The sequence below is a fragment of the Petaurus breviceps genome, unplaced genomic scaffold (assembly GCF_028583685.1).
Source record: "Petaurus breviceps papuanus isolate PSGF00001 unplaced genomic scaffold, PetGlider_PUasm1.0 558, whole genome shotgun sequence".
In the NCBI taxonomy this organism is placed as follows: Eukaryota; Metazoa; Chordata; class Mammalia; order Diprotodontia; family Petauridae; genus Petaurus; species Petaurus breviceps.
Window position 1 is genome coordinate 2,746,941 of NW_027186376.1, and position 26,788 is coordinate 2,773,728.

The following is a 26,788-nucleotide window of genomic DNA, read 5'->3' on the forward strand; positions in this document are numbered from 1 at the left end:
GTGTGTGTGTGTGTGTGTGTGTGTGTGTGTGTGTGTGTGTGTGTGTGTAAATCTTCTGCTCTCCCCTCACCTGCAGGGCTCTCCTCTATGGGTAGAGCTCCCAACCAGCAATCTCTCTGGTCTTTGAAGGTAAACTGCTGAACTTCACGTAGGGCTTACTATTTAAAGCCGTCAGAGGCTGTCCAGCTGCTTTGTTCAGAGCCAGTGATTCCGTTCCTTTCTTGACCCAAGCAGAGAGGTATTCACGTCTCGTAAAGGGATCAGAGTAAAGTGGGAGCATGGGTGAAGTCCTGGGAGAGTCCTGAGGGGTATGTAGAGTGGAAGTCTGGTTGGAGATGAAGAATAAGAGTTGTAGGGAGGTGTCAAAGACACAAGGAGAGATGGAATGATAGAAGTTATGGTCAGATGGAGGAATTTTAGAATTCTTGGTCATAGAAATGGATCCAATGGGTGATGGTGAGATGCTGGATGTGACTGTGGGTCCCCAATCTTAGTATCATGACTTGGGGACCCATGCACTTGGAAAGGGAACTCTCCTCTGACTCCTATGCTCCATCATACCATGGTCCCTCTCAGCTCCAGCCTCCTTAGTCAGCTCCACACTTGCCCTAACCCTATTTTCTGCTCATTCCCTGCAGTCTTACTCTCTCTTCCCCACTTTTTATCTGTTTAGTCTTTCGCTTTCCCACTGATGATTCTCTTCCTCCTCCAAGACTGATCTGGACCAGCTCTCTCCCCATGATGAACATGTCCTCACACAATTGGGGGCTCAATTGTTCCTGCTATGGACCCCTCTCCTGCCCAACTATTAGTATCAAATACCAGCAGCAAGTTACAAATCTTAAATAAGTCTGCAGAATACTTTGGCATCTCTGGGTAGGCAGATGCTTCCTCCCCTGTTCCTAGCCCACATAGGGATCTAGTTATGTGCTTCCTCCCTTCCCCCAGGGCAGCCCAAGATCAATTAATCAGTAAGCATTTATTAAGCTCCTCCAATGTACCAGGCACTGTACTAAGCTCTTGGGATACAAAAGGAGGCAAAAGCCAATCTTGGTCCTCGAGGAGCTTGCTATATTGAATGAGGGAGATGATGTGTGAGCAAATCTGTACCAAAAAGCTCAGTGGAGGATAAATCGGGGATACCAGGGTGGGGGGAGGGGCCTGGAATGAAGAGGCTTTGGGAAAGACTCCCTGTGGAACTGGGAAGTTCAAGAAGGAAGGGGGGGGGAGCTGGAGGTGGAGATGAGAAGGGAGTGTCCCAGGCAGGGGGAACAGCCAGAGAAAATGCCCAGAGCTAATTGTGGAGGGGCTGGGTTGGGTGGTGGACCAGCCTGGAGGGGCAGAGGTAGTCAATCCTGTGCTTTAGGAAGACATTTCTACCTTCAGATCAGTCTTTGGAAGGCATCTCCCAGCATAGACCCAAGGGGATGGGGGAGTATGTCAAGAAATCCTGTCTTTTGCCCCAACCTTCTTTAATACCCATTGTTCAAGAAGTTCTCTGAGACATCTCTCCTTGAAGGCTCTGATTACAGCTGCTTCCATGAGGCTTGTAATAAATCTTGATTGGCTGTTCTCTTCATCTTAGAAATGTCAGTGGAGCAAGGAGAGACTGAGGAACATGAGAACCATTTGTATTTTTTTTTTCTTTCTTTTCCCCTCTTGTTTCTGCTTGGTGATCTGCACTGATCCCACCCTCTACAGATATTGGGTAGCCTTCTGGGGGCATTCAGAATTGTACCCCTTTCCCCAGGCACTGTCAAGCATCTTGGGGGGGCATTTCCTGTCTCCATTCTGTGGGGGCTTTTAATGAAAGAACTGGGCAGGAAGAATTCCCAATAAAACATTGACATGTAATTATTTGCCAAGGTTACATTTTCTTTAAATCAGCCAATATATTCATCTGGGGCTTAGGGAGGGGGGACAGAGGAGATTGATGTTCTGCTGTAGATTGAAGCTTCATGTTCTGAACATTCAACCTGAGCCAATGCTCTGCTCCCAGGGTGGGCCAGGTTCCCCTCTAGTGCTGGGACCTATTTGCCCATATGGGAAAGTAGCAATGTGGTGATGGTGGACAGAGGCTGGGTGTTGCCAACACATGTACCCATCTCCCAGCTCTTTTCAGTAGATTGATAATTGGGGGCCTAGGATGTACCTGAAATAATCTCCAGGCTGGAAACAGTTTACAGAGTATTTGAGAATTCATTTGCAATGGGCTGCTAATGATCAACCAGCTTCCCTGATCTTTCCTGGAAGGGGAGTAGGGTTTTGAAGTAGCTTGAATCATGAATTAGAAGCTGGAAGGAACCTTAAAACTTTTCTAGTTCTCCTTTCCTCACTTGCATTTTACAAGTGAGGGGCCAAGAGAAAGGATTATAGGATTATAGATTTGAAGTTGACCCTGACCTGAGAATGCAACTAGCCCTTTCTGAGACCTAGAGAGGGCTTGTGTGGGGATCATGACTGGAGCTAGAAACTCCTCTGCCTGACATCTGTCTCCAAGCCCCTTTCCAGACTAATGGCACATGCCACGCCTCCTCATGCACTCTCTTGTTTCAGCTCACTCATCTTCTTCCCCCATCTCTGTACTTGCCTAGAAAGCCTCCCTCCATACCTTTGCCTTTTGGAGCCTCTAGCTCCCTTCAAGGCTCAGCTTAAATGTTTCCTTCTACAGGAAGCCAGTCCTGATTGCTTTCCCCCTCCCTCCCCTCCCCCCATCACTGCATCTAGTTTGTAGATACCATGCACATATACTAGCTTGTGTACATTGGGAGGCATTGTGGTACAATGGAAGGAACACTCAATGTGAATGAAGCCAGAGGCACTGGGTTCAATGCCCATCTCTGATATAAACTACTTGTGGGACCTTGGACAAGTCACTCAGCCTGCTTTGGGTCTCAGTTTCCTCCCATGTAAAATGAGTGAGTTCATCTGCTAGGATGCTGCGTTGTTTCATCCTGATAGAAAGTGAGTTCCTTGAGGGCAGGGAATGTTTAAATTTTTGAATCCTTACCTTGAGCCCCAAGCATATGGTAGGTGCTTAATAAATGCTTGTTGAACTGAATGAAAAAAAAAACCCTTGGTTGGTCATCTAGTCTATTCCCCTCATTTTACAGTTCAGGAAACAGGCCTGGAGAGAAATAATGACTTGCCTTGAGTTTACATCTATGGAAAGTGACAGAGCTAGGATTTAAACTTGGATCCTCTGACTCCATATTTTCCCACTACATATATCATTCCCCTTGTTCTCTAAGACCCTCCAGGGAATGCTGGGTTCATTTTCGAAGCCTTTCCCTAGTCCTATCGAGTCCTGTGACTTCTCCTCTCCATCACCACTGGGGGCTTTCCCTTCATCGCTGGCAATGCAATGACTGGTGCCACTGCCCTAGGTAAGACTCTGGACCCCTTCAACCTGAAGACTGTGATTTTTTTCAGTCAGTCAATAAACATTTGTTAAGCACCTACTATTTGCCAGGCACTGTGCTGAGGGCTAGAGATACAAGGAGAGGTAAAAGATAGTCCTTGCCCTCCAGGAGCTCCCAGTCTAATGGGGAGACAATATGACAACAGGGTGACTCGGAGATAACAGAAGGACGGCCTCATAGACATAGCGATGGGAGGGACCTTGGGGGCTATCTAGTCCAAGTCCCTTCTTTTACAAATGAGGAGTCTGAGGCCCAGAAACGTTACCTGATTTGCTCAAGGCCAGTTAGATAGCAATCGGCTATCCTTCCTTCAGTGTAGAGTAAAGAGTTTGGAGTGAGAAGACCTGAGCTCACAGCTCAGACACTTCCTAGCTTGTGTGACCCTGGGCAAGTCACTTAACTGTTTTCCTCAGTTTTCTGATCTGTAAAATGAGCTGGAGGAGGAATTGGAGAACCACTCCAGGATCTCTGCCAAGAAAATCCCCCATACGGCTGCAAAGAGTCGGCAGGACTGAAACCTTTCTCATTTCAGTTCATCCCACACCAGTTCTTGTTGTCCAACTTGAGTTTGACTGTGGGCTTGGCTCAGTCTCACCTCCTTCCCAACTTTCTCTCCTGTGCTATGACCCAGGTGATTTATTCATGGTCACTCTGGACCCTGCCTTCAGTTTACCTTGACCCAGCTCTGGGTTTCCCCATGCTTTCCTTTGGGGGGCCTTTGCCTTCTCTTTCTCGATAAAGACAGAGTTCCTGAAGTGGCCAGTGATGGCGCTCCCTATGGCCTATCCTCTCTCTATGCCCTGGGGCCCCCATTGGACTCCTCTCCCTTCCCAGAGGTCTTGGTACTGGGCTCTTCACTGTCCTTGAGGGGGCCTGTTTCTGCTTCTCCAGTTGAAGAATCTGATCCACCTGTCATTTCCCATCTTCTCTCTTTGGTGGACTGCTCCAATACCTCTAGTAGCAGCTCAAACTTTTTTGAGAACAGGGCCCATTTTTCATCTTTGTATTCCCAGAGCTGTGTGCACAGCAGACATTTAATAAATGCTTTACACCTTCCCTTACTTGGGGCTCATTTGTTCCCATCTCATCTCCTGTGCCTTTATCATGCTCCTATTTACCACAGGGACAGTTGGGTAGTGCAGTGCCTAGAGTTCCAGGCCTGGAGTCAGCAAGTTCTAAATTCAAATCTGGCATGAGATACTTTCTAACTGTGTGACCCTGGGCAAGTCACTTAATCCTGTTTACCTCAGTTTCCTCATTTGGAGAAAGAGCTGAAGAACAAAGCAGTAAATCCCTCTAGTATCTGTGCCAAGAAAACTCAAATGAAGTCATGAAGAGTTAGGCACGACTCACCACCACCATCACTCACAGTAGGGTCATAGATCTAGGACTGGAAGGGACTTCAGGGGCATTTAAGTCCATTTTATAGATGGAAAGTGACTTGCCCAAGGTCACCCAGCTAGTAAATGTCAGAGTCAGGATCTGAAGCCGGATCTTCCTGGCTCTAAGCCAAGTTGCCTTCCAAGCGCCAACCATAATCTAAACCATATTTCTTTCTGTACTTATCCCTGCCTCTCCCTCCATTCCTCCCTTCTCCCCTGTGTTGCAGGCCATGAGTTTCCTGAGATCAAGGGCAGCACACAAGTCTCCCAAGAGCATCCTGCCCTTCTGGGTGCCTAGAATGTTATCTCCCCTTCTCTCTGATCACTCCTTCCTTCCCTTCCTTGGAGACCTAACCCAAGACTCACCTTCCTGGGGGGCTGCGCTCCTCACCTCCACCTGGCTCCTGGTCCTCTGTCCATGGTTCACACATGGTTCACACTGTGGTCCTTAGTGTGCATTTGTGTGTTTCTTTGGGGGGTGGAGGGGGAGAGCTCATGGCTTTCTTTCTCCAGAGCCCCGACCCTGTTGGCTCCTTTCAGATCCCAGGTTCTAGGAGAACAGAGCCTTGGGGTCTGGCTTCCCTTGACTAGTTTCCCATCCCCTGGTCTCAGTGGGCGGGGCACTCAGGAAAGATAGTTAACTAACTGACCATTTGGCATGGAGTGTTGTGACATCAGCACCTACTTTGACCTGTCCAACCAATCAGCTTCCCCAGGGGAGGGCTGCCCCAAGACTCTGCAGTCACATTTGCAAAACCTAGGAGGTGGATTTTTTTTTGTTTTTTGTTTTTTTTAAACCAGCCTCCCCTTACCCAGTGTCTTGAGCCAGAAAGCAGGTTAGAATCCTTTTGGTGGCCATGTTCTTTTCTGTGTTTGTTAGGGGAGAGACCGAGAGTGACTTGGAGGCTTTGGGTGACTTCATGAGGAGGAAAGTCTGGCCTGGCTAATGTTGTCATGAGCAAAGGATTGTTCAAGTGTTTGCCTGAAAGTTACAATAAAGTTGACATTTTTTATGCTTAGAATGAGAGTAGTAGCTTCCTGAGCAGGAGGGGCCTCAGATCATCTTGTCTGACTCCACCATTTCTCAGATAAGGATCTTGGGGTCCACAGAGGGGAGGGGACTCAGCTAAGGTCACCCAGCTAGCAGGTCCTCTCCAGTCCAGCTGTCTGGCCTCCCAGCCCAATGCTTGTTCCCTGCTCCACACTTTTCCCCTCCTAAGAGGCAACTGTGCTTTACCAATCATACTTGATTTAGCTTTGGATTCTTTGTGTAAAAGTGAAATCAATCCCTGTCACTCACAGCCCACACTGGGGAAGCCATTGGCTAAGACAAACACCCCACTTCTTTCTGGTCCTTGTTCCCAGCAGTGGGCAGTGCCCATGCCAAGGTGCCAGCTGAACCACCCAGTGGAGGCACTTAGCTCTCTTCTCCTTTTCTTCTCTCTCTGCCAGGTGCTGGAAGATTACGGAATGCCTATGGATGATGAACAGTTTGGCCTGCTGGTTAAAAAAATAGGATATAAAAATGAAGGACTGAGCTACCTTGATTTTGCATCCGGATTTGAAGGTAGCTAAACGTAAGACGCAAATACTGCCTGAAACAAATCTTGTATGAACAGCTGGGCTGTTTCCTTTGTCCCGCAGCGGTCCAGCAGACTCTGAGCTTGAGTCACTCAGCTTGCCAGGGGCCTGGCAGCACTAGCAGTCGCAAAGGGCACAGGATTACAGGCCGAACTCCTGGGGTTGGCCAGAGCCCTAGGGCCAGAAAGATCAGCATTCTTGGCCAAATGATGCAGTTGGAGCTGCCACAGATGCTAAGTTCAAGTTTGGGTAAATGGATGAACGATGCCCCCAGTCACTCACTCTCTCACAAGTGCTGGGCAAGCTCCTGTGTTATGCCCAGTGCTGTGCCTTTTGATTGGAATGAGCAAAAAGGAAAGCTGGCCTTGTCCTCATGGAGCTTACATTTTATTGGGGGATACAATATTTTCATATGTGCATAAATGTAAAATATTGAATGTAATGCATATTAATGTAAGGTAATTTCAGAAGAGGGGAGCTGCTGGGAAGCTCAGGACATGGTCCTTGAGCTGGGCCTTGAAGGGGCAGGGATTCTACCAGGAGGAGGAAAGCAGGGGTGTTGTCCAGGCACTGCATGCATGCATATGAGTGTGTGTGTGTGTGTGTGTGTGTGTGTGTGTGTGTGTGTGTGTGTGTAACAACAAGGCAGTGTTTGAGCAGAGAGCAGGACCATTATGGTTCAGGGTGGGCCTGTCATGTCACCCTCTCAGGACTGGTGCTCACCAACTTCATCTAACTACATTTGGATTTTTTAAAAAGCCATTCAGATGATGGCCTTTGATGGCAGTGACCAGGTCCTGACTTTCTTTTCAAGGAGGGAGATCTGTACCCAGTTAAACCAAAATAAGATTAATATGATTATGAGGATAGTATGTTAAATTCACAGTGTCCTAGAAACTTAAAGAATTTCCCTCCACCCTGAATTCCCTAAATCTAGGTTTGCTATTCATAGATTAGGAGACCTGGAGCTGGAAGGAACCTCACAGGTCATCTGGTCCAAGCCCCTCATTCATCAGAGAAGGAAACCGAGGCCCAGGAGGTGAAGTGTCACGAGTAGAGCTCTGAAAGAGCTTAGAGACTGAGGATATAGGAGCTGGAGCCCCTCAGCTTTACAGAAGGCATTTGCCACATCGCCTCTCTTCTTTAGCATATCCCAGATGGAGGTTGGCCCCACCCGACCTTGGTGCTGGTGATCTTCCTGGAGACAGATCAAGATTTTCTCTCAAATGCAATGGGACCCCAGAGCAGTCAGCAGTGGTTACTTGTGTGTGGCTCTCTCTCTGCCCTAGCGCTCTTGGACTCTTCTCCAACATCATACATCACTGGGGCGGGGGCAGCTCAGGGCCTGGGGGGAGGAGCCGTGTCCCAGGAGCTGAGCAGTGCCATGGCCAGAGCCCATCTGGGGAAGATTGCTTTGGCAGCTGCCTCAAGTAGAGGTTGGAGGTGGGAGAGACCAGAGCCATGTGGGCAGAAGTTCAGATGAGGGACGTGGCTCTGGGCCTATGGAACCAGTGCCTGTGAGGCGCCAGACCCCTGCAGTCCCTCTGCAGGTCCCAGCTGGTCTGCATCCATTGTCAGCACCTGCATCTTGCCTGTCCCACCTATTCCTCTGTGGTAGTGAAGTCCCATGCTGGTGGACCCCTGCCTCCCATGCTGACTCTGCTTCCCCTTGCTGGGCCTGTGCCTCATCTTCCAGTTTCTTTGCCTGTAGGACCAGAGGGTCAGTCTCCATGCCCTCTGAGGTCCCTTTTAGGGGATCTTTTATGGGATCTATGTCTTTGAGTACTATAGATGGTGTGATGGAGTAAGGCCCAATGTAGGAGTCAGGAGACCTCAGCTGTGGCATCCCAGGGTAGGGCTGGAAGGGAAAGGCCTCAGGGGCCCTCCTTTGATGTCAGAGAAGACTCTGGCCTGGGGAGGACCTTGTCCAGGCTGGTGGTGGAGGTTGGACCTCAGAGTTAGGGGTCTCCCACAGTATCTTTTGTGACCCTCTAGCTAGATCCCTCACTCTAGGATCCTGGGCAATCTGTGTCCTCATGATGGAGCTGAACTGGCCCAGACAGTCTTGAAAATATGTTGATAACTGTTCCAATGTGTTAAGTTCCCTTTGTGTTTCCTTGTATTTTATTTTATGTCCCTTCTTCCACATTAGATGATCTCTGTAAAGTTCCTTCCAGCTCAAACATCCTAGGTTTCAGTAAAGACCACAACTAAACCGCCTAAGAATTTGTCAATGGGCATTTATTAAGCACCTACTGTAAAGTGCTGGGGATACAAAGCCTTTGCTCTCCAGAAGCTTATACTCCATTGAAGGGAGACCATATGAATACAGATGAGTAAATACAGATGAACAGGAAATGCATCCAAATGTCCCAGGGTGGGGACGCTGCAGCTGGGGCATCGGGCAGAGATCTGGTACCAGAGGAAGGCCTTGTGAGGGAGGGGCTGACTGATTTTTGGAATTTGTCCCCGATACAATTGGAACAAACATGGCGGCCAGGCTCCAAGAGACCAAGCAGGGACCTCGTGACCTTTGGCCTTTTCTGATTTCTTGAATAGCTTCAGATGGGAAGCCCAGTGGACAAGAGCCCTCTGGGATCCTGGCAGTGCCAACGTCTGTTACTCCAAAGAGTAGTTTTGAGAGTCATTTTACATCTGCTGAAGAATGCCTGAAGAACTTTCCCAAGAAGATCAAGGAAACTTATGGGGTGAGAGAGTCCAGCCCAGCCCTCTGTCCCCCCTGCCTTCCCTGCCCTTCCCCTTCCTGTCCTGGGCTCTTTCCATGAACAGTGTTCTCATGTGTGGGCTGAACTGACCCCTGGGACTATTCCAGGGAGCAGTGAAGTCTGTCGAGAACATGGGTGAATGAACATCAGTGCAGATTCCAGATCTGCCATTTATCTCTGTGTGATCAGGAGCTAATTGTGCCCCCTCTGTAAGCTTCTGTTTTCTCCTCTCCAGAACAGGGATGTTATTCCTTATGTTTCCATCTCACATAATTATAGTGAGGAAGGTGCCCTATAAACCTTAAAGAGCTCCAGAAATAGAGGATCATTATTTTTTTAAACACATTGCATTGCATTCTTCTCTTGGATGCCACTTCTGTTTCCCAATAGACAACCTCCTTGCATCTCATATAACAAAAAAGAGAAAAAAAAAAGTTTGGAAAAACCAGCACATGAGCCAAGCCCAACATTGTGTGCACTATTCCACACCTGCAGCACCCCACCTCTAGGGAGAGTGGAGCATCCTTATATTCTTCTTTGGGGTCAGGTTTGGTTTTTATAATTTCATGGCACTTGATTTTGATTTTTCTGCATGTGTTTCTCTTTCCATTTACATGGCTATAGACGTTGTATAGTGTGTTTTGGTTCTGCTCACTTCACTTTGCATCAGTTCATTTAAGATTTTCCATACTCCTCTTAATCTTTTGTTATGTGTGGAATGGTGCAAGGTAATATTGCAGTATTCCATCTCCAGCCAGGAATTTTTGTCATCCAGGAACAATTATGTTTCTCAGCATGTGAACATCAGAAGTCATCATTTTTTGTTGTTGTTTATTTATTTACTTTTATTTTACAACATTCAGTTCCACAGTCCCTTGAGTTTCAAATTTTCTTCCCCTCCCTCTCCCACCCCCATTATGGCGTCATGCACTCGGATATAGGATCTACAAATACCTTCACATTAGTCATTAGTTAGGTTGTACAGAAGGATTATAACTGATGGAATGATCCTTGGGAAAGAGGAAAACAAGAAAAAGAAAGAGACCAAGTAGTTTGTTTCACTCTGCATTCAGACTCAGCATCTCTTTCTCTGGATGTGGATAGCCCTTTCAGTTATGTGTCTTTTGGAGTTGTCTTACAACCTTGCATTGCTGAGAGGAGCCCAGTCTATTGAAGTTAGTCGTCACACATACTTTGTGTCTGGGATCGTGTACAGATTTCTCTTGGTTCTGCTCTTCTCACTCAGCATCAGTTTATATAAGTCTCTCCAGGTTATTGTGAAGTCAATCTGCTCCTCATTTTTTATAGCACAGCAGTATTCCATTACATTCATATCCCACAACTTGTTCAGCCATTCCCCAATTGATGGGCACACCCTTGATTTTCAATTCTTTGCCACCACAAAAAAAGCCACTATAAATATTTTTGTACATACAGGTCCTCCTCCCACTTCTCTGATCTCTTTGGGATATAACCCTAGAAGTGGCATTGCTGGGTCAAAGGGTATGTACTTATTTATAGTCCTTTGGGCATAGTTCCATATTGCTCTCCAGAATGGCTGGATCAGTTCACAACTCCACCAACAATGTATTAGGTCTAATTTTTCCACATCCTCTCCAGCATTTATTATTTTCCTGTTTTGTCATCCTAGCCAATCTGGCCAGTGAGATGTGCTACCTCAGAGTTGTTTTGATTTGCATTTCTGTAATCACTAGTGATTTAGAACATTTTTTCATATGCTTATAGATATCCTTAATTTCATCTTCTGAGAACTGCCTGTTCATATCCTTTGACCATTTATCAATTGGGTCATGGCTTGTATTCTTATAGATTTGACTCAATTCTTTGTATATTTTAGAAATTAGGCCTTTATCAGAGACATTGGTTGTAAAGATTCTTTCCCAGTTTTCCATTCCCCTCTTGATCTTGGTGACATTGGCTTTGTTTGTACAGAAACTTTTCAATTTAATGTAATCAAAATTGTCTATTTTGCATTTTATAATGCTCTCTAACTCTTGTTTCATCATAAAGTCTTTCCCTCTCCATAAATCTGACAGGTAAACTATCTCTTGCTCTCCTAGATTGTTTACAGTATTGTCCTTTATACCTAAATCATGCACCCATTTCAACTTTATATTGGTGTATGGTGTTAGATATTGGTCTATGCCCAACTTCTGCCATACTATGTTCCAGTTTTCCCAGCAGTCAGAGGTCATCATTTTCTTAATAGGGACAAGACTCCTGAGTCTACTGTTCTTAAAAATTCCCAAAATATGTATTTTGGGGGAGTGAATATTTTAGTGTTTGATGAAATGTCCAGCTATTCTTACAGACTCACCAGCACTTCTTTGGCCAATGGTTTTGGTAGAAGTTTTTCATCAGTACAGAGGACCTTTTCCCAATCTTCAGGACTTCAGTCCTTGTATCGACTTGCCCATGACCAGCATTTCCTCTTTATCATAATGGATAGCAGTCAAAAAGCTTCTGATGCATGGTAGAGAAATCAGTAGCAATGCTACCCAGATTCTAAGTCCCTTGGAATGTCTTTGCTTGTTTTCTGAAGATTATTTAGGCTATTTCACAGCAATGGTTTCTCAAGTTCTTGGCATTGCACTTTGCCAGAACTAATCACATTGTGGGCTCTACTTCTCATCAGTAGCCCCTGTCATATCTCTAACAATCACTGCCATGGAAGCATGAGGAATATTCATTTAAAAAAAACACAGAACTAAAAAATGTAAGAGAAATGAAACATGTGAAGTTTGACTCAGAATCTAGCCCTTCATCCAATAGAGAACTAATTCAAGTGTGTGAACATGGCTGTTTTCTTTAGTCTGCTTTCATCAGTCAGATATTCTGAGTTAGCCAACTGTGCTCAGAAGCACTTATGTTATGTCAGAAGTGCTTATGGTTATTAATGTTGCCACATAAAAATTACTACTTGTCCCAAATAACTTACATAAGATTGTAAAAGTTTGTTTTATCTGACCTCTTTGGAGTACATATCTTGTGTAGCATTTATATTTAGGTCAAAGGGTATTGACATTTTTGTCACTTCATTAGCATAATTCCAAATTGTTTTCCAAAATGGTCACACTAATTCACCAACAATGTATCAGCATGCCTATTTCCCCACAACCCCTTTAGCATTAACTGTTCTTATCTTTTGTTATTTTTCCAACTTTCTGGGTGTGAAATGAAGCTTCAGAGCTGTTTTGATTTACATTTCTCATGTCGTTAGTGATTTGAAACAATCTTTCAAACAGTTGTCAGTAGTTTCTGGTTTTGCTTTCAAGAACTGCTTATTTGTATCCTTTCACCACTTATCCAATGGAGATTGGCTTGTGGTCTTCTATATTAGTGTTAATTCTTTAGATATTTTTGATATAGAAACCTCACCAGAGATGTTTGATGCAAAGATTTTCTTTTACCTAGTTGGCCATTTCCTTTCTTATCCTGTCTTCACTGATTTGGTCATGAAAAAGCTGTTCAATTTCATGTAATCAAAATGATCAATTATATCTTTTCTGATGACCTCCACCCATTGTCTGGTTAGTAATTGCCATTCTGCCTCTTAAAAGTACCTGATCCAGTTTTCATATAATTTTTATAGTGTGATATTTAATATTCAGTTCTCTATGTTGACCTTTTTCGAGTATATGGTGTAGTATGGGGGTTTTAACCTAATTTCTGCCGAATTGCTCTTAATTTTCCCAAAAGTTCTTATCAAATAAGGATTCCTTCCTCAAGTAATTCATGTTCTCAGGTTTTTAGAATGCTGAATTATTAAATCAGTTGTTTCTGGATGTAAAAATCAGTACTGGAAACCAGGTCCCTCCAAACCCACTATTCTTTTGGCCACTTCATTGATAACAGAAGGGCCACCTGGATTTAAAACAAAAGCCCAAGGAGCCCCACATTTTTTTTTAAGGATGCCTACTCTGCCTTTTACAAGACGGACACAAACCATGATGGCATCATTAACATGACAGACTTCAGAACTATGCTGCATCACATGCTGATTACCTTGAAAGAAGAGGAGTTTATACGACTGCTTGAGTCGATGAATCTGAAACCAGGCTTAACGCTAAACTATCGGGAATTTCGTAACTTATGTGAGAAGAAACAGTTCAAAAAAGATGACCCCCCACAAAGGCTTATCAGGTAAGTTCATAGTGAAAGACAGACTCTGCCTTTTGCTTCTACATTAGGAACAGAGTTCATATGGGACATGCCGGCTATGGTCTCAAAAGGAGCAGGACAGAAGGGTCTGCCTCACAGAGGCAATTGCTAATCTATCCCATTAGGCAGGCATGTTAGAATGCACTTAGAACAGGGGATGGCAGAGTTGGAAGGGGCCTGAGAACAGGGGATGTCATAGCTGTGAGGGTCTTAGAACAGGGGATGTCAGAGCTGGGAGGAGCTTAAAACAGGGGATTCAGGGCTGGGAGGGTCTTAGAACAGGGAATGTCAGAGCTGGGAGAGATTTTAGAACAGAGGCTTAGAACACAGAATCAGAGCCCTTAATTTGGAAGTCCAGTATCTGTGGCCAGTCTAGTTCAGTGTGACCTATGCCACTTCTTTGCATAGTTGGAGGAGGATGAAGGCAGAAGTCATGGAAACTGAAGAGTCTGGAGGCTGGGGCTTTTGAAGGGGGGGGGGAGTTAGGGTGGAAAAAAATGGTGAACAATGAATAGAGCTTATTGGTAAGGAGGGAGAGTGACCCAAAGAAGCCCATAAATGGCAGTGGCAAGAATCTGGACAAGATGGATGGAACTTGAAAGAAAGAGGAGTGGTTGGGAAATGATGGTGGCAGAGGACAACCATGTGAGTGGGAACCAAGGACCTTCTGTGCCCCATGTGTCTGGGGGCAAGGGAGGTAGGAATAGCCAGTATTAGTGAGGGGACTGTGAGATGGGGGATCTTCAGAAGGAAACCAGGTATTAGGGGTACAAGAAGATTGAAGGAACAAGAGAGAAAAAGATCTAGGCTGGAGGGGAGCCCAGAGGTCATGGTGGGAAGGGAGAGGACAAGGGGTAGCACCTGAGCCTTAAAGGAAGAGAAGAATCCTCATGGGAGGGCACATTCGGGCATGGAGGACCAACTGTGGGAATGTCAAGGGGCAAGTGAAGGCTGGAGAAAATGGGCAAAGTTCACCAGTAGTCTAGTAGTGGGAGGCTGTGATGTTGAGAAAGTGAATGGGGTCACAAAGGTGGGCTGGCACCAGCCCATGAAGGGCCTTCAATGCCAGGTCCTAAGGGGGAGGACTTGCTTGGATTTGCCCACAGCTGATAAGGAGCCATCTTGGAGCAGGGGGATGACATGAGCTCATCTGGTTGTTTCCTAGATTCTTTTAACAGCTGTTTCAATGATGGGTTATGGAGGGAGAAAGGCTGATGCCATGGAGACTAGAGTTACTTGGCTTTGGTAGTCATCCAAGTAAGAGGTGGCAAGGAACTAAATGAGGGTGGTAGACATGTGAGTGGAGAGGAGGGGAGAGATATAAGAAGCATTGTGACTGTAGGATGGGCAAGAGTTTAATGTTCTTTTTCGAGGTCAGTGAGGATGTATACAATGAAGTCCCAGCACTCCTGAGCCCCCACACTGAACACTTTTCTCCTTCCCCACCCCAGAACCCAATGTTGAGCATAGGATGGTGAGAAAACAGCTCCTCAGCAGGAGAAAACATACCATTTAAAGACAAATATGGCTCAAATGCATCATCACCTTTAATTTACATGGCTAATTTACACAACTATTATGCGAATTTTGTGGTTGGAACTGGGGAACCATGATAGAAATTTCTGATGATTATGAGACAGTCTTATGTGACTTGTGTCACATTTGACAGAAATGTGTATTTTGAATTTCTCAGCCTCAATTAGAGGTGAATTAGTATGTGAGCAGTCTCCGATAAGAGGCAGGGGAAACTAGATGAAAAGTCAGGGAACTGGAATGTAGGTATTTTCATTAGAGCCTGTACAGAAGTCAGAAACTGATAGCTGTGAAGTCAACAGAGACAGGGAAAGGAGTGGGAACAAAAGAAGACGGTAGTAGCTGCTCTGAACTGAGACCAGCTGAGGAGAGAAAGATACACAGTCCTCTTAGGTGGCAGGGAGTGGATCTGACTGGAGGAAAGCTGTGATGCTGGGAGCAGATTAGAGGAGGCAAGCTGATTAGAGAAAGTTTTCCTTGCTGTCTAGCACCATTGATAAATTGGTGGGTGAGAAATCCTTCACGGGTTTCCCTGTGTTGCCCTTTATTGTCAGCTGTGACTTAAGAGAGCTGACCTGAAGGGCTTTTCATGTCCCAGCTTTAAGGAAACTCTTCACTGAAAAAAGTATAATGCTGTCTCAGGACACAGTCAAGACAGCAGGCTGGCCCAGAAAGTGCTGCATATCCCAGGACGAAGGCTTCTGTTTACTAAAAGCCTTGAACTAGGCCCCAGTGACGAAGGAGTAAAGGGAAGTGCTTTATTGAGCAGGAGAGTGAAGATGCCAAGAAGAAACATTATATAGTCTGGGAGGTGATGTGTGGGGTTGGTTCCTCAAAGAGACCAGGGATATCCAGGCCCTCAGCTCAGAGCTCTGAGTTACCACAGGCATGTGGATTTCCCTCCTCTTGGGAGAATTAAGTGTCACAGCTTGGTTTCTCTGTCTTCACCCCTGCACACTACCTGCTTTGGTAAGAGTATGTGATCCATGTTTATAGTGGATAGCTATGTTAGGATAGCATTATTGTTCCTTTGCCTTCTGTTGGTGAATGTTTGATGATTAAGAATTAGTGGTGTCACTAGATGATATGTTTAAATGAGAAGCACCATGCAAATGTCTAGCAGCTACTGTTATGTGGTCAACATATTTTCCCCACCCTGGGGGTTTCCTGAGGATCTTGAGGGTGAGTTGTAACCAAGTGGCAGCCCTTTTGGGGAACCATCCGACCTGCCAGCACAGGTACAGGTACCCGCAGCCCACTGCAAGGAAGAGGGAGCCTTGGGAGAGCCAGGGTGGGGGCGAGGGTCTCCAGCTCCACTGTTGAGTGGTGGCAACGTCCAGAGGGTTCCAGTTACCTCCCTCACAGGAATATTTTGAGGAAAGCACTTTGTATACAACAACAACAACAGCAAAGTCACTTTAGAAATGAGAGCACTGGACTTGGAGTCTGGAGGACCTGAATTCAAGTCCTGCCTGGACACTAGCTTTGTCTCTGAGGTCTAGAACCTCAGCAGTACCCGGAATCCTGGCTCTCCCTTACCCACATAGCCAATCAGATGCCAAGCTTTTGGTTTTCTTTTAGTCGCTGCTCTCCCAAAGTCCCTGACTTGGGTGTGGTGGCTCGGCATCTCACCTCCTCTGGTCAGCATCCGGGACACCTGGATGTGACAGACTCATTAATGTCCAGCCTCAGGGCTTTGAGGGGTGGAAGATTCTTCCTGAGAGTCTGTCCCCTATAGAGGAGGGAATCTGAGGTGAGCTCTGCAAGGAGCAAGAGGTAAAGAAGGGTGAGCATTTCGAGCCTGGGGACACAGCCTGGACAAAGGCTTGGAGGTGGAAGGAACAAGAAAGAGGCCAAAGAGGGTGAGTGGCAGCAAGTCGATTTTCAAAGGACTTTTTACCCCAAAGGCAGGAGAAGCCTCTGGAATGGAAGAGTGGCACGTTCCTAATTGTGCTTTAGGGATAGAACATTGACAACTGAGGGAGAGCTGACTGGGCCGCAGAGACACTGGAGGCAGGGAGACCCTGGAAGGAGGCCTCATCATCGGTGCTCCTGGAGCAGGACTTAGGGCCCACAGTGACTTTGGAGGGCTCCTATTCGTTTGAGGAGCCCGGGGCCCCGAGATGTTCGGCAACATACTTGGCCGAGGTCGCACAGCTTAGGAAATAGCCGAGCCAGGATTGGAACCCAGGTCATCTGACTCCCAATCCAGCCAACCTGCCCCTGCCCTTGGATTTTCTTTACAATTGGGAGGAAGTGAAATGCGAATCACCTCCATTCTGCAGCCAAGGGGATGGGGGCGGGGCGTGAAGTTCCCAGAGGGAAGGTGAGAGAGCCTTGTCTTGGGCCAGAGTCAGGATCTGAACCCGGCTCCCTGGCCCCCTTTCTCCTCCCAGGCTGTAGAAGCCATGGTGAGCTCTGTGCGTGTCAGTGCAGCGCCTGTGATGCCGGATCCTCAGTCTTCATGACCGAGGGGCCCCTGTGGCCATAGTGAGCGCGCAGTCTGGCTCCTCCTCGTGCTCAGAGAGAAACTCGAAGTCCTTGGGTCTCCTTCTAAGGCATCGAACATTTCGTTATTGTCACTGTTGGTTTTCTCAGAGAATAAATGAGCTCCATTTGTTTTGTGGGGCTTGCAGGAGAGCTGAACAGCATCCATCTGAAAATAAACGCGCTCAGAGAAAATTTAGGAAGACTTCCCTAACATGCAGCTGGGGAAATAAGCCAGTGTTTTAAGAATTAAGTTAGACCAGATGTGAAATAATGGGCGCGAAACAGTGTCTTTGATACCGAGTGGGGGAAGTCCTGGGGGGGGGGGGCTAAGCCCGCGGGGGTTCACGGTTCCCTTACACTGAAAACAGTCATTTAATATTATTGTTTCCCTTTTCAAGGCCCAAACCGAAGAGCACAGATTCAGAGCTAGCTTGTGATCAGGCTCATAGCTACCTTGTTTCAGAAGCAAAAAACAGATGGTTCGACTTGTCTAAGGTAAGGAGGAGGCTGTGTTCTCTAAAGGGAGACGGCATCTCCTTTTTTTTTTTTTTTTGGCTTTTTGGAGGGCAATTGGGGTTAAGTGACTTGCCCAAGGTCACACGGCTAGTTTTTGTGTTAAGTGTCTGACGTCGCATTTGAACTCAGGTCCTCCTGATCTCAGGGCCGGCACTCTATTCATTGCGCCACCTAGCCGCCCCGACCCTCTCTTTCCACGTCGCCGGGATCGCCGTGCCCCAGCAGGGATGCGCTGTGCCAGCAGCCTTCGAGCGCTCTGCTCGATAGGAACCACTCATTGGCCATCCTCCAATGGGGCTCGGGGGCTTGTCCTGCCCCCAGATCTCTTCCGAGGCACAGACAGGTTCGGGGAGGAGAGTAACTTTCCCGCCAACATTGTGAGGACACATTTCAGTTGTAAAATAATCTTACGATTAAATCCTTCAGCCTCGGGAGAGTCCACACGAGGAAAGGTGATTCTTTGCAGTTATGTGGATGGAGATGCCTGGCCTTACTCCAGAGGGGTGTGGTAGTGGACTAAATTGTAGATTTGGAAGATCTGGGTTCAAGTCTCAACCCAGACACTTACTGTGACCCTTGACAAGTCACTTAACCCTCTGACCCTCAGTTTCCCCATCTGTAAAGTGGAGATAATAGCACCCCTCCTGAGATTGTTGTGAGGATCTGAGACCTTGGATTAAAGCTCTTTGCAAACTTCAAATTCTGGCTGTTATCAGCACAACTCCATTAGGCAGGCAGGCTAGGCAGCAGGGGTCACACTCCCCGGGTTGTGGAGGGGGAGTTTCTGAAGCTTGAAGGGCAGGCAGAGGGACAAAGGGACGGTCTAAGAGAGAAGCAGGGGAGTGCCTAATGTTTGTGGGGTGCTGGGGCTACAAAGATAAGCAGCCCTGCTTTCCCTTCCAGGGGTGGGCACCCCAAGGAGTCTGCTGAACACTTCATCCTGGGGCTGTTGGAGGGTGCTGCTGGCTGGAGGACAGTCCTCCCCACCCTCTCCTATCTGTTCCCTTTCTGGAGAGATGTAAATTGGGAGATTTAATCAGCCCTGTTAAAATAAGGAATTCTTTCTTTAGTTTAGGGACCGCGGTCCATGTGCTCCCATCTGTGTCTGCATGTTTAACAGGGAGTTAGCAGGACAGTCATAACGGCTCAGAGCCCCCAGCTGGGAGAGTTCCTGGGATCGAGGTAGAACTTTCGCTTGCTGCCCTAATCTAAAATTTTACTTCCTAAGGCTTTGAATGAGGAGAAATTCAGGTTATGGGGAAGGTGGGGAAGGGAATAAGCATTGATTAGGTACCATGCCCGGGGCTTTGCAGATATGACCTCATTAGAGATGCTGCTGCCAACATTTGGGCAAAGGAGCAAGTGAGAGTGGAGATTGGGGAAAGTGTCAGGCAGTTTTCTGGGAGCTTTCCTCCCGCCTTGAAGAGGCAGGAGCCCCAGTGGCTACAGCCTGAGCCCTCCTTGAGGATTCCTGGAAAGGCATCGGCCACTCCCCCAGCTGCCTGGAGGGGAGTGATGGCACCTTTTTCTTTCTCCTTTCTCCTGTTGCCTTAATTCTTTCTGGATCAGCTTATGAAGGTCTGGGTAGAGAGGGCCAGGGTTGGGGGAGGTAGACCCCATTACTGCTGCTGCTGCCCATTTTTGAAGGTCTCCCTCCATCCTCTCAGGCTGTGGCTCTTTCAGAACTCTGGGTTGTGACTGAGTTCTGCTCAAAGATGGGCCCAAATTGCTCTCCAGGCTGGGAGGGGGTGGGGTGGGATGCTCATCTCCCTGAACTACACATCCCAAGATCTCACTCAAATCTTTATTACACGTACAAAAAAAAGCATAAAGTAGTTTGGGGAGGGTGAGGCTCAGGAAAGGTCTCATGTCAAAGGTAGCCCTCAAGCTGAACTTAAAAGGGAGCTGAAGATTCTGAGGAGTGGACAGGAGGAGAAAAAGTATTCCAGGCAGGGGGAACAGCCTGGGCACAGGCCTGGAGGCAAGAGAGTAACGGCTTGTATGGGGAACATCGATTAGGCCAGTTTGGCTGGGAGGTTAAGTGCACGAGGAGGAATAAATTAGTCTAGAAAGATGGGCTGTTGGGAGGGAAATACTTAAGAAGCCATAGTGCATCCTATACACTTGAATTAGAATAATTATGCAAATGTTAAGTCCTTAATTTATAAAGTGTTTACATAATGTCAGTCCAAACATTTAAGTTCCTAATGTGTGTAAGGACCTCTTAGCTTGAAAGTTGCACAGTAGCAGCTGATCTGTGTTGGTGAAAGGACATTCCCAACCTGGAGTTCCCTGTCTACCTATCTATCCTCTTCCCCCCTTCTCCCAAAAGAGCACGATTCACTGTTGGTCCAAAGTCAAACATGAAGCAGTCCTTGGCTTGGAGGATGGGACACTCCACTCTACCTGTCACTTAGGGTGAGGCAATGCTTCAATCTGCCTCATCTAAAAGATGGAAAGTCCCTTTGCCAGCTACGGATGTTGGGGCCATATTGACAAGGGATGGCTGGGAAGCCACTTCCCATGTTCATATTAACTAGCAAGTATTAGAAGTGAAATTTGAACCTGTCTCTCCTAAATCCAGGTCACCACCTCCTATCACACTGCTGTCCCAGGGGAGGGGTCTCTCCAAGCCTTCCTTGGATGGTTCTTCATTGATTCAGACCCTGACTTTGACCTTGTTGGGCTTGAGCCACCATCTGGGTCCTGATTTTTTAAGTGTCATTTATGCTTTTATATTTCTCAAAATAAGGAAGTGCTACTTAGAACTGGGGGGCTGGGGATAGGAGAGAATGGACTTGAGTCATGACAGAGTGAGCTCCCTGTCCTGAGACACTCTGAACAGTGTTGTGGAGGGCATCTTTACTGTCAGGGCTCTGGAGCAGAGTCTGGGACTCCCTCACTGATCTAGAATTCTTTTCTTGTTTTTGACTCTCGAATCCCATTCTGGGATTCCTGTGGGCTCCCAGAGCAATGGCCAACCCTCCATCCCCTTAACACTTTTATTCTTGGAAAAGAGGGAATCGGAGGGGGCAGGGGTTGTGGCCGAGCTGTTTCTCTGGGTCATGGTTAAAGGCACAAGTAGTTAAATTGGACATCTCTGGCCCTCAGATTAGCTTCTTTTTTCTCTTGGGGTGGTGGATGAGCAAGGGAGGAGAAAAGGAGAACATGAGAGGGAGAGGGAGGGCATTGACCTGGTGACAGCTTGTTGCTGCATTTGTCTCTGAGGCTTAGAGTATTCAGGGAGTCAGCATAAGGATAAAAAAAAAAGCCAGTCGGGATCCGTCAAGCCTTAATTAAGTACCAGCTGTGTGCTAGATGCTGTGCGAAGCATAAAACAATCCTTCCACATCAAGGGGCTTGCGCTCTAACGAGGGGAGGACAAAGACATATGTGAATGTATGCAGTGTAACAATATCTACAACTATAACACAACATGTTACTGTAATACAAAGATAATAAAATGCAAATATATAAGGTAGGTAAAGACAAGATAGGGGAACGCTAGAAATCGAGTGGGGGATGTGGAATGGCTTCGTGCAGAAGGGGCTACTTGAGCTGGGTCTTAAGGGAAGAGGATTCTATGAGGAGATGATGGAGGAGGGCACTGCAGGCGTGGGGGATGGCCAGTGCAAAGGTGCAGGGGTGGGAGACGGAATGTATCCTGTGAGAACAGCAAGCTCTGGCTCTTATTCACCCCTTATTTACCTGCCACAAGAACCTCCGAGGCCCCACATCCAGTGTCTTCTGAGTTGAACTTAAGTGAGACACAGTGAGTTGAAACTTGGAACCATTTCTGTGGAAGTGTTTCATTGACTTAGCTGCTGAAATAGCCGAGATTGGCTCCTACGCCCTCAGTGTGAATCTTCCAAAGCATTTACCAGCCAAATGGAAAATTCTCCATTTCGACTCAGATGGCAGTTTCCATTTTTGTCTCCATGATTTTGGGAACTGAACCCTAGTCGTGAAATGTCCTGGCATACCCTTCAAAATGGGGACAGTCATCATGGGAGGTAGAGCCAGAGGGGACCTTTGGGGTCAGTGAGTCCAACCCCCTCCCACACCTCCCCTTTTTTTTTTTTAACAGATAAAGAAGCTGATTCAGAGAATTGAACTGAGTCACAGGTCTCCAGCTAGAAAGTATCAAAGTCAGGATTTGAACCCAGATCTCTTTAAGTGCCAGCTCAGTACACTTCCCATTCTTCTCTTCTATTTTACGAGAGTCTACTGTGGTCCTCGTAATTTGAAGTCTTAGTGCACTGAGGAGATGCCTTTTTGGAAGTTGGAGGCTTTAACCAGTCTCAGGACATTTGGGAAAGCCAAGCACCACTCACTTATTATTAAAGAGATTGAATAAAGCAAAAGTAATTTTAGTCTTCGTTACTCACGCAGTAACTGTTCTCCCCAACTTGCAAATGGGCCATGTTCCAAAAATTAATTTGCAAGTTGGTTGTTGGGAACTTGGAACTCACTTTCCCATAGAAACAACATTATAAATAGCAGCTAAGCCCCCAGGTTGGTCCAGAAAGGTCCATGTTATAAGGAGAAGGGAGGGCAGCATAATTCGGTAGGAAGAATGCAGGATTCGAGTTGTTTTCCATTCTTCAGATGCTACTGGGGTCCATATCTCACAGCCTCACAGAACCCTAGAAAAATGAATCTGTAAACCTGTTGGCTCTCAGAGACCTCAAGGAGTCCCTGAGGTCCCCTCTCTTGCCTGTGATCCAGTACACTCGAGGGACCATGCAGCTGCTGCTTGGCCACTCCCAGGGACAGGTAGTGAGCTCACCAGCTGCCTGAAACTGCCCATTCGCCACCCCCCTACCCCAGCAGCTCTGATGGCAAGGCTGCTCAGCCTCCCTCCCTCTGCCCATTGCTCTTGAGCTCTGCCCTCAGAAGTTAACTGGAGTGGGTCCAAGTTCTCTTTTCTGAGTCTCCTTCCTCATAGACAATAGTGATCATGGCTAAGCTACCCTGTTGCTTATTAATGAAGGGCCCCTGGTGTGCCCAGAACTGCCCAACCAGCCAACCCAAACCAAGTTGGCCCTGCCCTCAGGTAGCTCTCCTTCTAATGGAGAGATGACCCCACTAAGTCAGAAGCAATGGGCAGAGTAGATGGAAGGCAATCTTAGAAGGGAAGACACTAGCCCCTGTGGGAGAGGGAGGCACAAGGAAAGGCTGCCTACCGAAGACAGGCTTGAGCTGACTCTTAAAGAGGGCGTGAGATTGTAGGAGCTGGAAGTGAGGGGGGAGAACATTCAAAACCTGGGGAACATGCTGGGAAAAGGCAGAGAGATGGGAAGCTGATTGGCCTGATCCCCGAATCTGTGGAAGGGAGATTGGAAAGGCAGGAAGGAGCCAAACCTGAAAAGCTCTCCATGTTCAGCTACTTCTGCTGATCCTGGAGCTCCTGGGGAGCTTCTGTGACTGACAGAATAGAGAGGAGAGGATCTTGGTGAGAGATGGTATAGAAAAGGGGATGACAGGATTTGGGAAGGGATCGACTCTATGGCATGAGAGAGAAGGACCAAAGAGGACCCTGGTGATGGAGGGTGGTGGGACCCTCCCCAGGGACAGAGAAGTCCAGAGGAGGGGAGCCACTGAATTCTTTTCTGGACATACTGAGTTTGAGTTGTCTTGGGAGATGTTGGAGGTGTTCAGAGGGCAGTGGTAATGTAGGACCACGCTCAGGAAAGAGACTAGTCTTGTATAAACAGATCTGAGTATAAACTGAGGATAAACAGTAACTGAGGCCATGGGAGCTGATGAGATTCCTAAATGAAACTGTATAAAACAGAAAAGAGGAAAGGGTCCAGGAGAGTCTTGGGGGCCATTCCCTGGTCAGTGGGCAGGTCAGTATGGAGACCCATTAGAGGAGACCTGGAAAGAGCAGTCAGACTGGTGGTAGAGAGAGCTGAGAGGAGGGCCCTCAGTGTCAAAGGGAGGCAAAGGGAGGCCTTAAACTGTTGTCCTTTATGGAGGGCACATCTTCTGTTTATGTGACATTAGGGGCCAGTCTGTGGAGGGGTTAGAAAGGTGAGAGAAGAGCAAGGGAAAATGCTACTTTTCAACAAATTTTCAAGGGGTTTAGTGGAGAAGGGCAGGAGAGACCTAGGGCAAGATGGGGCTAATGATGGAGGAGCCCTGGGCATAGTCCTGGATATCCAGGAAGGAGTTGCTAGATAATGAGACCCTGGAGATGAGATCATTCAAGAAGAACTTTGCTAGAGAAGATGGGAGGGGATAGGACCAAGGGCACGTGTAGAGGGATTGGCCTTGGCAAGAAGGGGGCTCCTTGTCAGAGACTGGGGAAAGGAGGAGAGAAAGGGAGATGACGATGAAGGGAAGGCTCACAGAGAATGGTCTCCATTACTCTGGTGAGTCCTGGGCAGAGTGTCAGGGAGGGGATGCTGTGGGGGTTGGTGGAGAGAAGTGGAAGTTTGGACTGGTCCCTGTGGTCAGTTAGTGGCGAGGAGGCCAAGGGCCTCGATGTGGCCAGGGGCCAGCCAGCACTTCCTGTGGGGTAGTGGTCTCCATACAGCTTCTCTGCTCCAGCTGAAATGAGCCTAGCTCCTCCCAGTGATTCCTGTGTGGCTTGGTCCCCTCCCCATTCTATTCACCTTCTTTTGGGCAGACTCTGCTTTGTGAATGCCTTTCTGCAGAGCTGAGATTCAGGTGTGCCCTGACCCAGACCCAGCCCTCTCTCACACTGGACTCTGTTGGTCCTGCAGCCTGAGGGCCAGGTCCCCTTTTGGCTGATTGATCCCATGCTGCTGACTTGTGCAGTTCAAATCCCCAGTGCCCCCTGGTGCCTCCCAGTCCAGAAGAGCCATTGGCCCTTCTCCTTTCCCCCCTTACACCCATTGATACAGGCAGCAGCATTGTGCATGGTGGATGGAGCCCTGGGCTTGGAGTCACTGAGACCTGGGTTCAGATCCCACCTCACCATTTACTGTAAGACCCTTAGAGCATTCCCTGTTCTGAGCTGGCTCCCAGCTCTGTCAATAACTCCAGGAATTGGTAGGCAAGTATCATTAGCCTCTTTTTGCACACGAGGAAACCAAGATAAAATAACTCCCGGAAAATTAGTGTCTGAGTTAGCATTTGAATCCAGCTCTTCTGACTCCAAGTCTGGAACTTTAGCTCTTCCTCCACAGGGCTTCTCAAAATGATTCTTGCCCTGCTCACTTCACAGGGCTGTGAGAAGATTGCATTGTAAACCTGAAAGGGCCAGAGAAATAGGAGTTGGGATTGTGGGCTGTCAGCTGCAGACACGCAGAGGCGTAAAATGATTCTCCTTTAGTGAGGTTTGAATCATTCCAGAAGATCTGATTTTTCTTTCTTTTTGACCAAGGCAACCCCATGCAACAATTAAAGCACAATGCCTTTTCCTAGGAGGGAGAGGGGGTTATCTGCTGTCAACAATAAGAGCTTTTGAGCCAGACCGACCTCTTTTCCATCACTCTCTTTCCCCCAATGGTGGCTTAGTGAGGGAGAAGGAGCAGGTGAGGTGAGGGAGAAGCATGTGGGGAGGGGCTGAAGCCCAGAACTCAGGGGGGTGGGCTTCTAGTGCCAGGCAGGGCACTGACTGGCTGAGTTCTTGGGTGAGACATGTCCCCTCTCCTAGCCTACAGACAACTGGAATAGTTTGGCTTTTAGGTCTCCACAACAGCACAGTGCTTGGTATGCAGTAAGTGCTTAATAAATGTTGATTGATTGAGATAGTAAACTACCAATAACTCAAACCCGAGTTATTGACTTCATCGGTTCTTTAACAGGAATGTGTCTGTTTGACCACAGAAGATTTGGCTTGGTCAGATTGGTGAAGCAATTGTTGAATGAAGGGGCATCCATTTCCAGAAATTGCACCCTCACCCAGTGGCTAGGAAAGCAACTTGTTTTGACTTTACAACTTTCATTTTTGTTGAGTCCTGTGCCAAGAGGAATAAGCACAGAGATTATGTCTTAGTCCTAGAATCATGGAATCTGAGAGCCTTGGGGTCTCAGAATCTGGAATCTGGGAGCCTTGAGTTCTCAGAATCCTAGGATATTGGATTTGGAAGATCCTCTGCCCTTAGACAATGAGCATGTTTTAAGTTGTTCCTAAATTTTATTCTTAGCAATGACAAAGTCGGTACAATTTCCATCTTCTGTTAGGTGTGCGTTGATGTCTCTGTTTCTCTGAAGACACATTCTGACTTGCACTTGTTCTTCTGAGTTTCTACTTAACCCCTTTTTTATTTTGCAGAATTTTCTGGAAACTGACAATGAGGGCAATGGCATTCTACGACGAAGGGACATACGGAATTCTCTGTACGGTTTTGACATTCCCATCACCCCAAGGGAATTTGAAAAGCTCTGGGCAAGGTGAGGAGAGTCTCGTGTCCTTTTTCATTCTAACCGTTTTGGACAATTTGTCATCATAGTGACCTAGGGAGCTAGAGATAGTTGTAGGGACTATCTGGGACAGATATATGATGTCATTGGTCTATGGAATTCTTGCTGAGGAAAGGTTCCTCCACTTCTGCAGATGGTGGACCCCTTCTTGGCACACACACAGGTACGAGTGTGTGTTTAATAGCATTTGCCTCCTGTCCTTACAGAGAAGCCACCTGTGGTCCATAAGATCTCTTTCACATGGACGTAGTCTCAGTATAAGGTACTCAGTCAACGTTAGTTGTCTGAAGAAAAATGATAGAGGCAAGAACACTGACCCAGGGAGTCACCATCCCATGCTCAACTTCTCAGCATGGTTCTTGTGGACCTATGTGAGAGGAGGCAAGAGTCTTACTTGCCTCAGTTATTCTGTCTGTAAAATGAGGAGGTTGGACTATATGATCTCTGAAATCTTCTTGTTGTCTGACAGATTACATTATCTGTTGTATGTTCACTCTCAGCTCTGATGGTCTTTGTTCTAAGGCCCCTCCCAGCTCTGACATTCCCTGTTCTAAGCTCC

The 26,788-nt window shown here is 47.1% G+C and overlaps 1 protein-coding gene across 1 annotated transcript in view; it reads left to right on the top strand.

The window, feature by feature from the left end:
* EFCAB6 (EF-hand calcium binding domain 6) overlaps window positions 1–26,788 on the top strand; it is a 195,544-nt gene that overhangs the window by 102,769 nt on the left and 65,987 nt on the right. Inside the window, exons 18-22 of the mRNA XM_069102833.1 lie at window positions 6,257–6,371; window positions 8,951–9,093; window positions 13,043–13,275; window positions 17,715–17,811; window positions 26,081–26,199. Of these exons, the coding sequence (XP_068958934.1) occupies window positions 6,257–6,371; window positions 8,951–9,093; window positions 13,043–13,275; window positions 17,715–17,811; window positions 26,081–26,199 (707 nt within the window). The remainder of the gene's footprint in view (window positions 1–6,256; window positions 6,372–8,950; window positions 9,094–13,042; window positions 13,276–17,714; window positions 17,812–26,080; window positions 26,200–26,788) is intronic.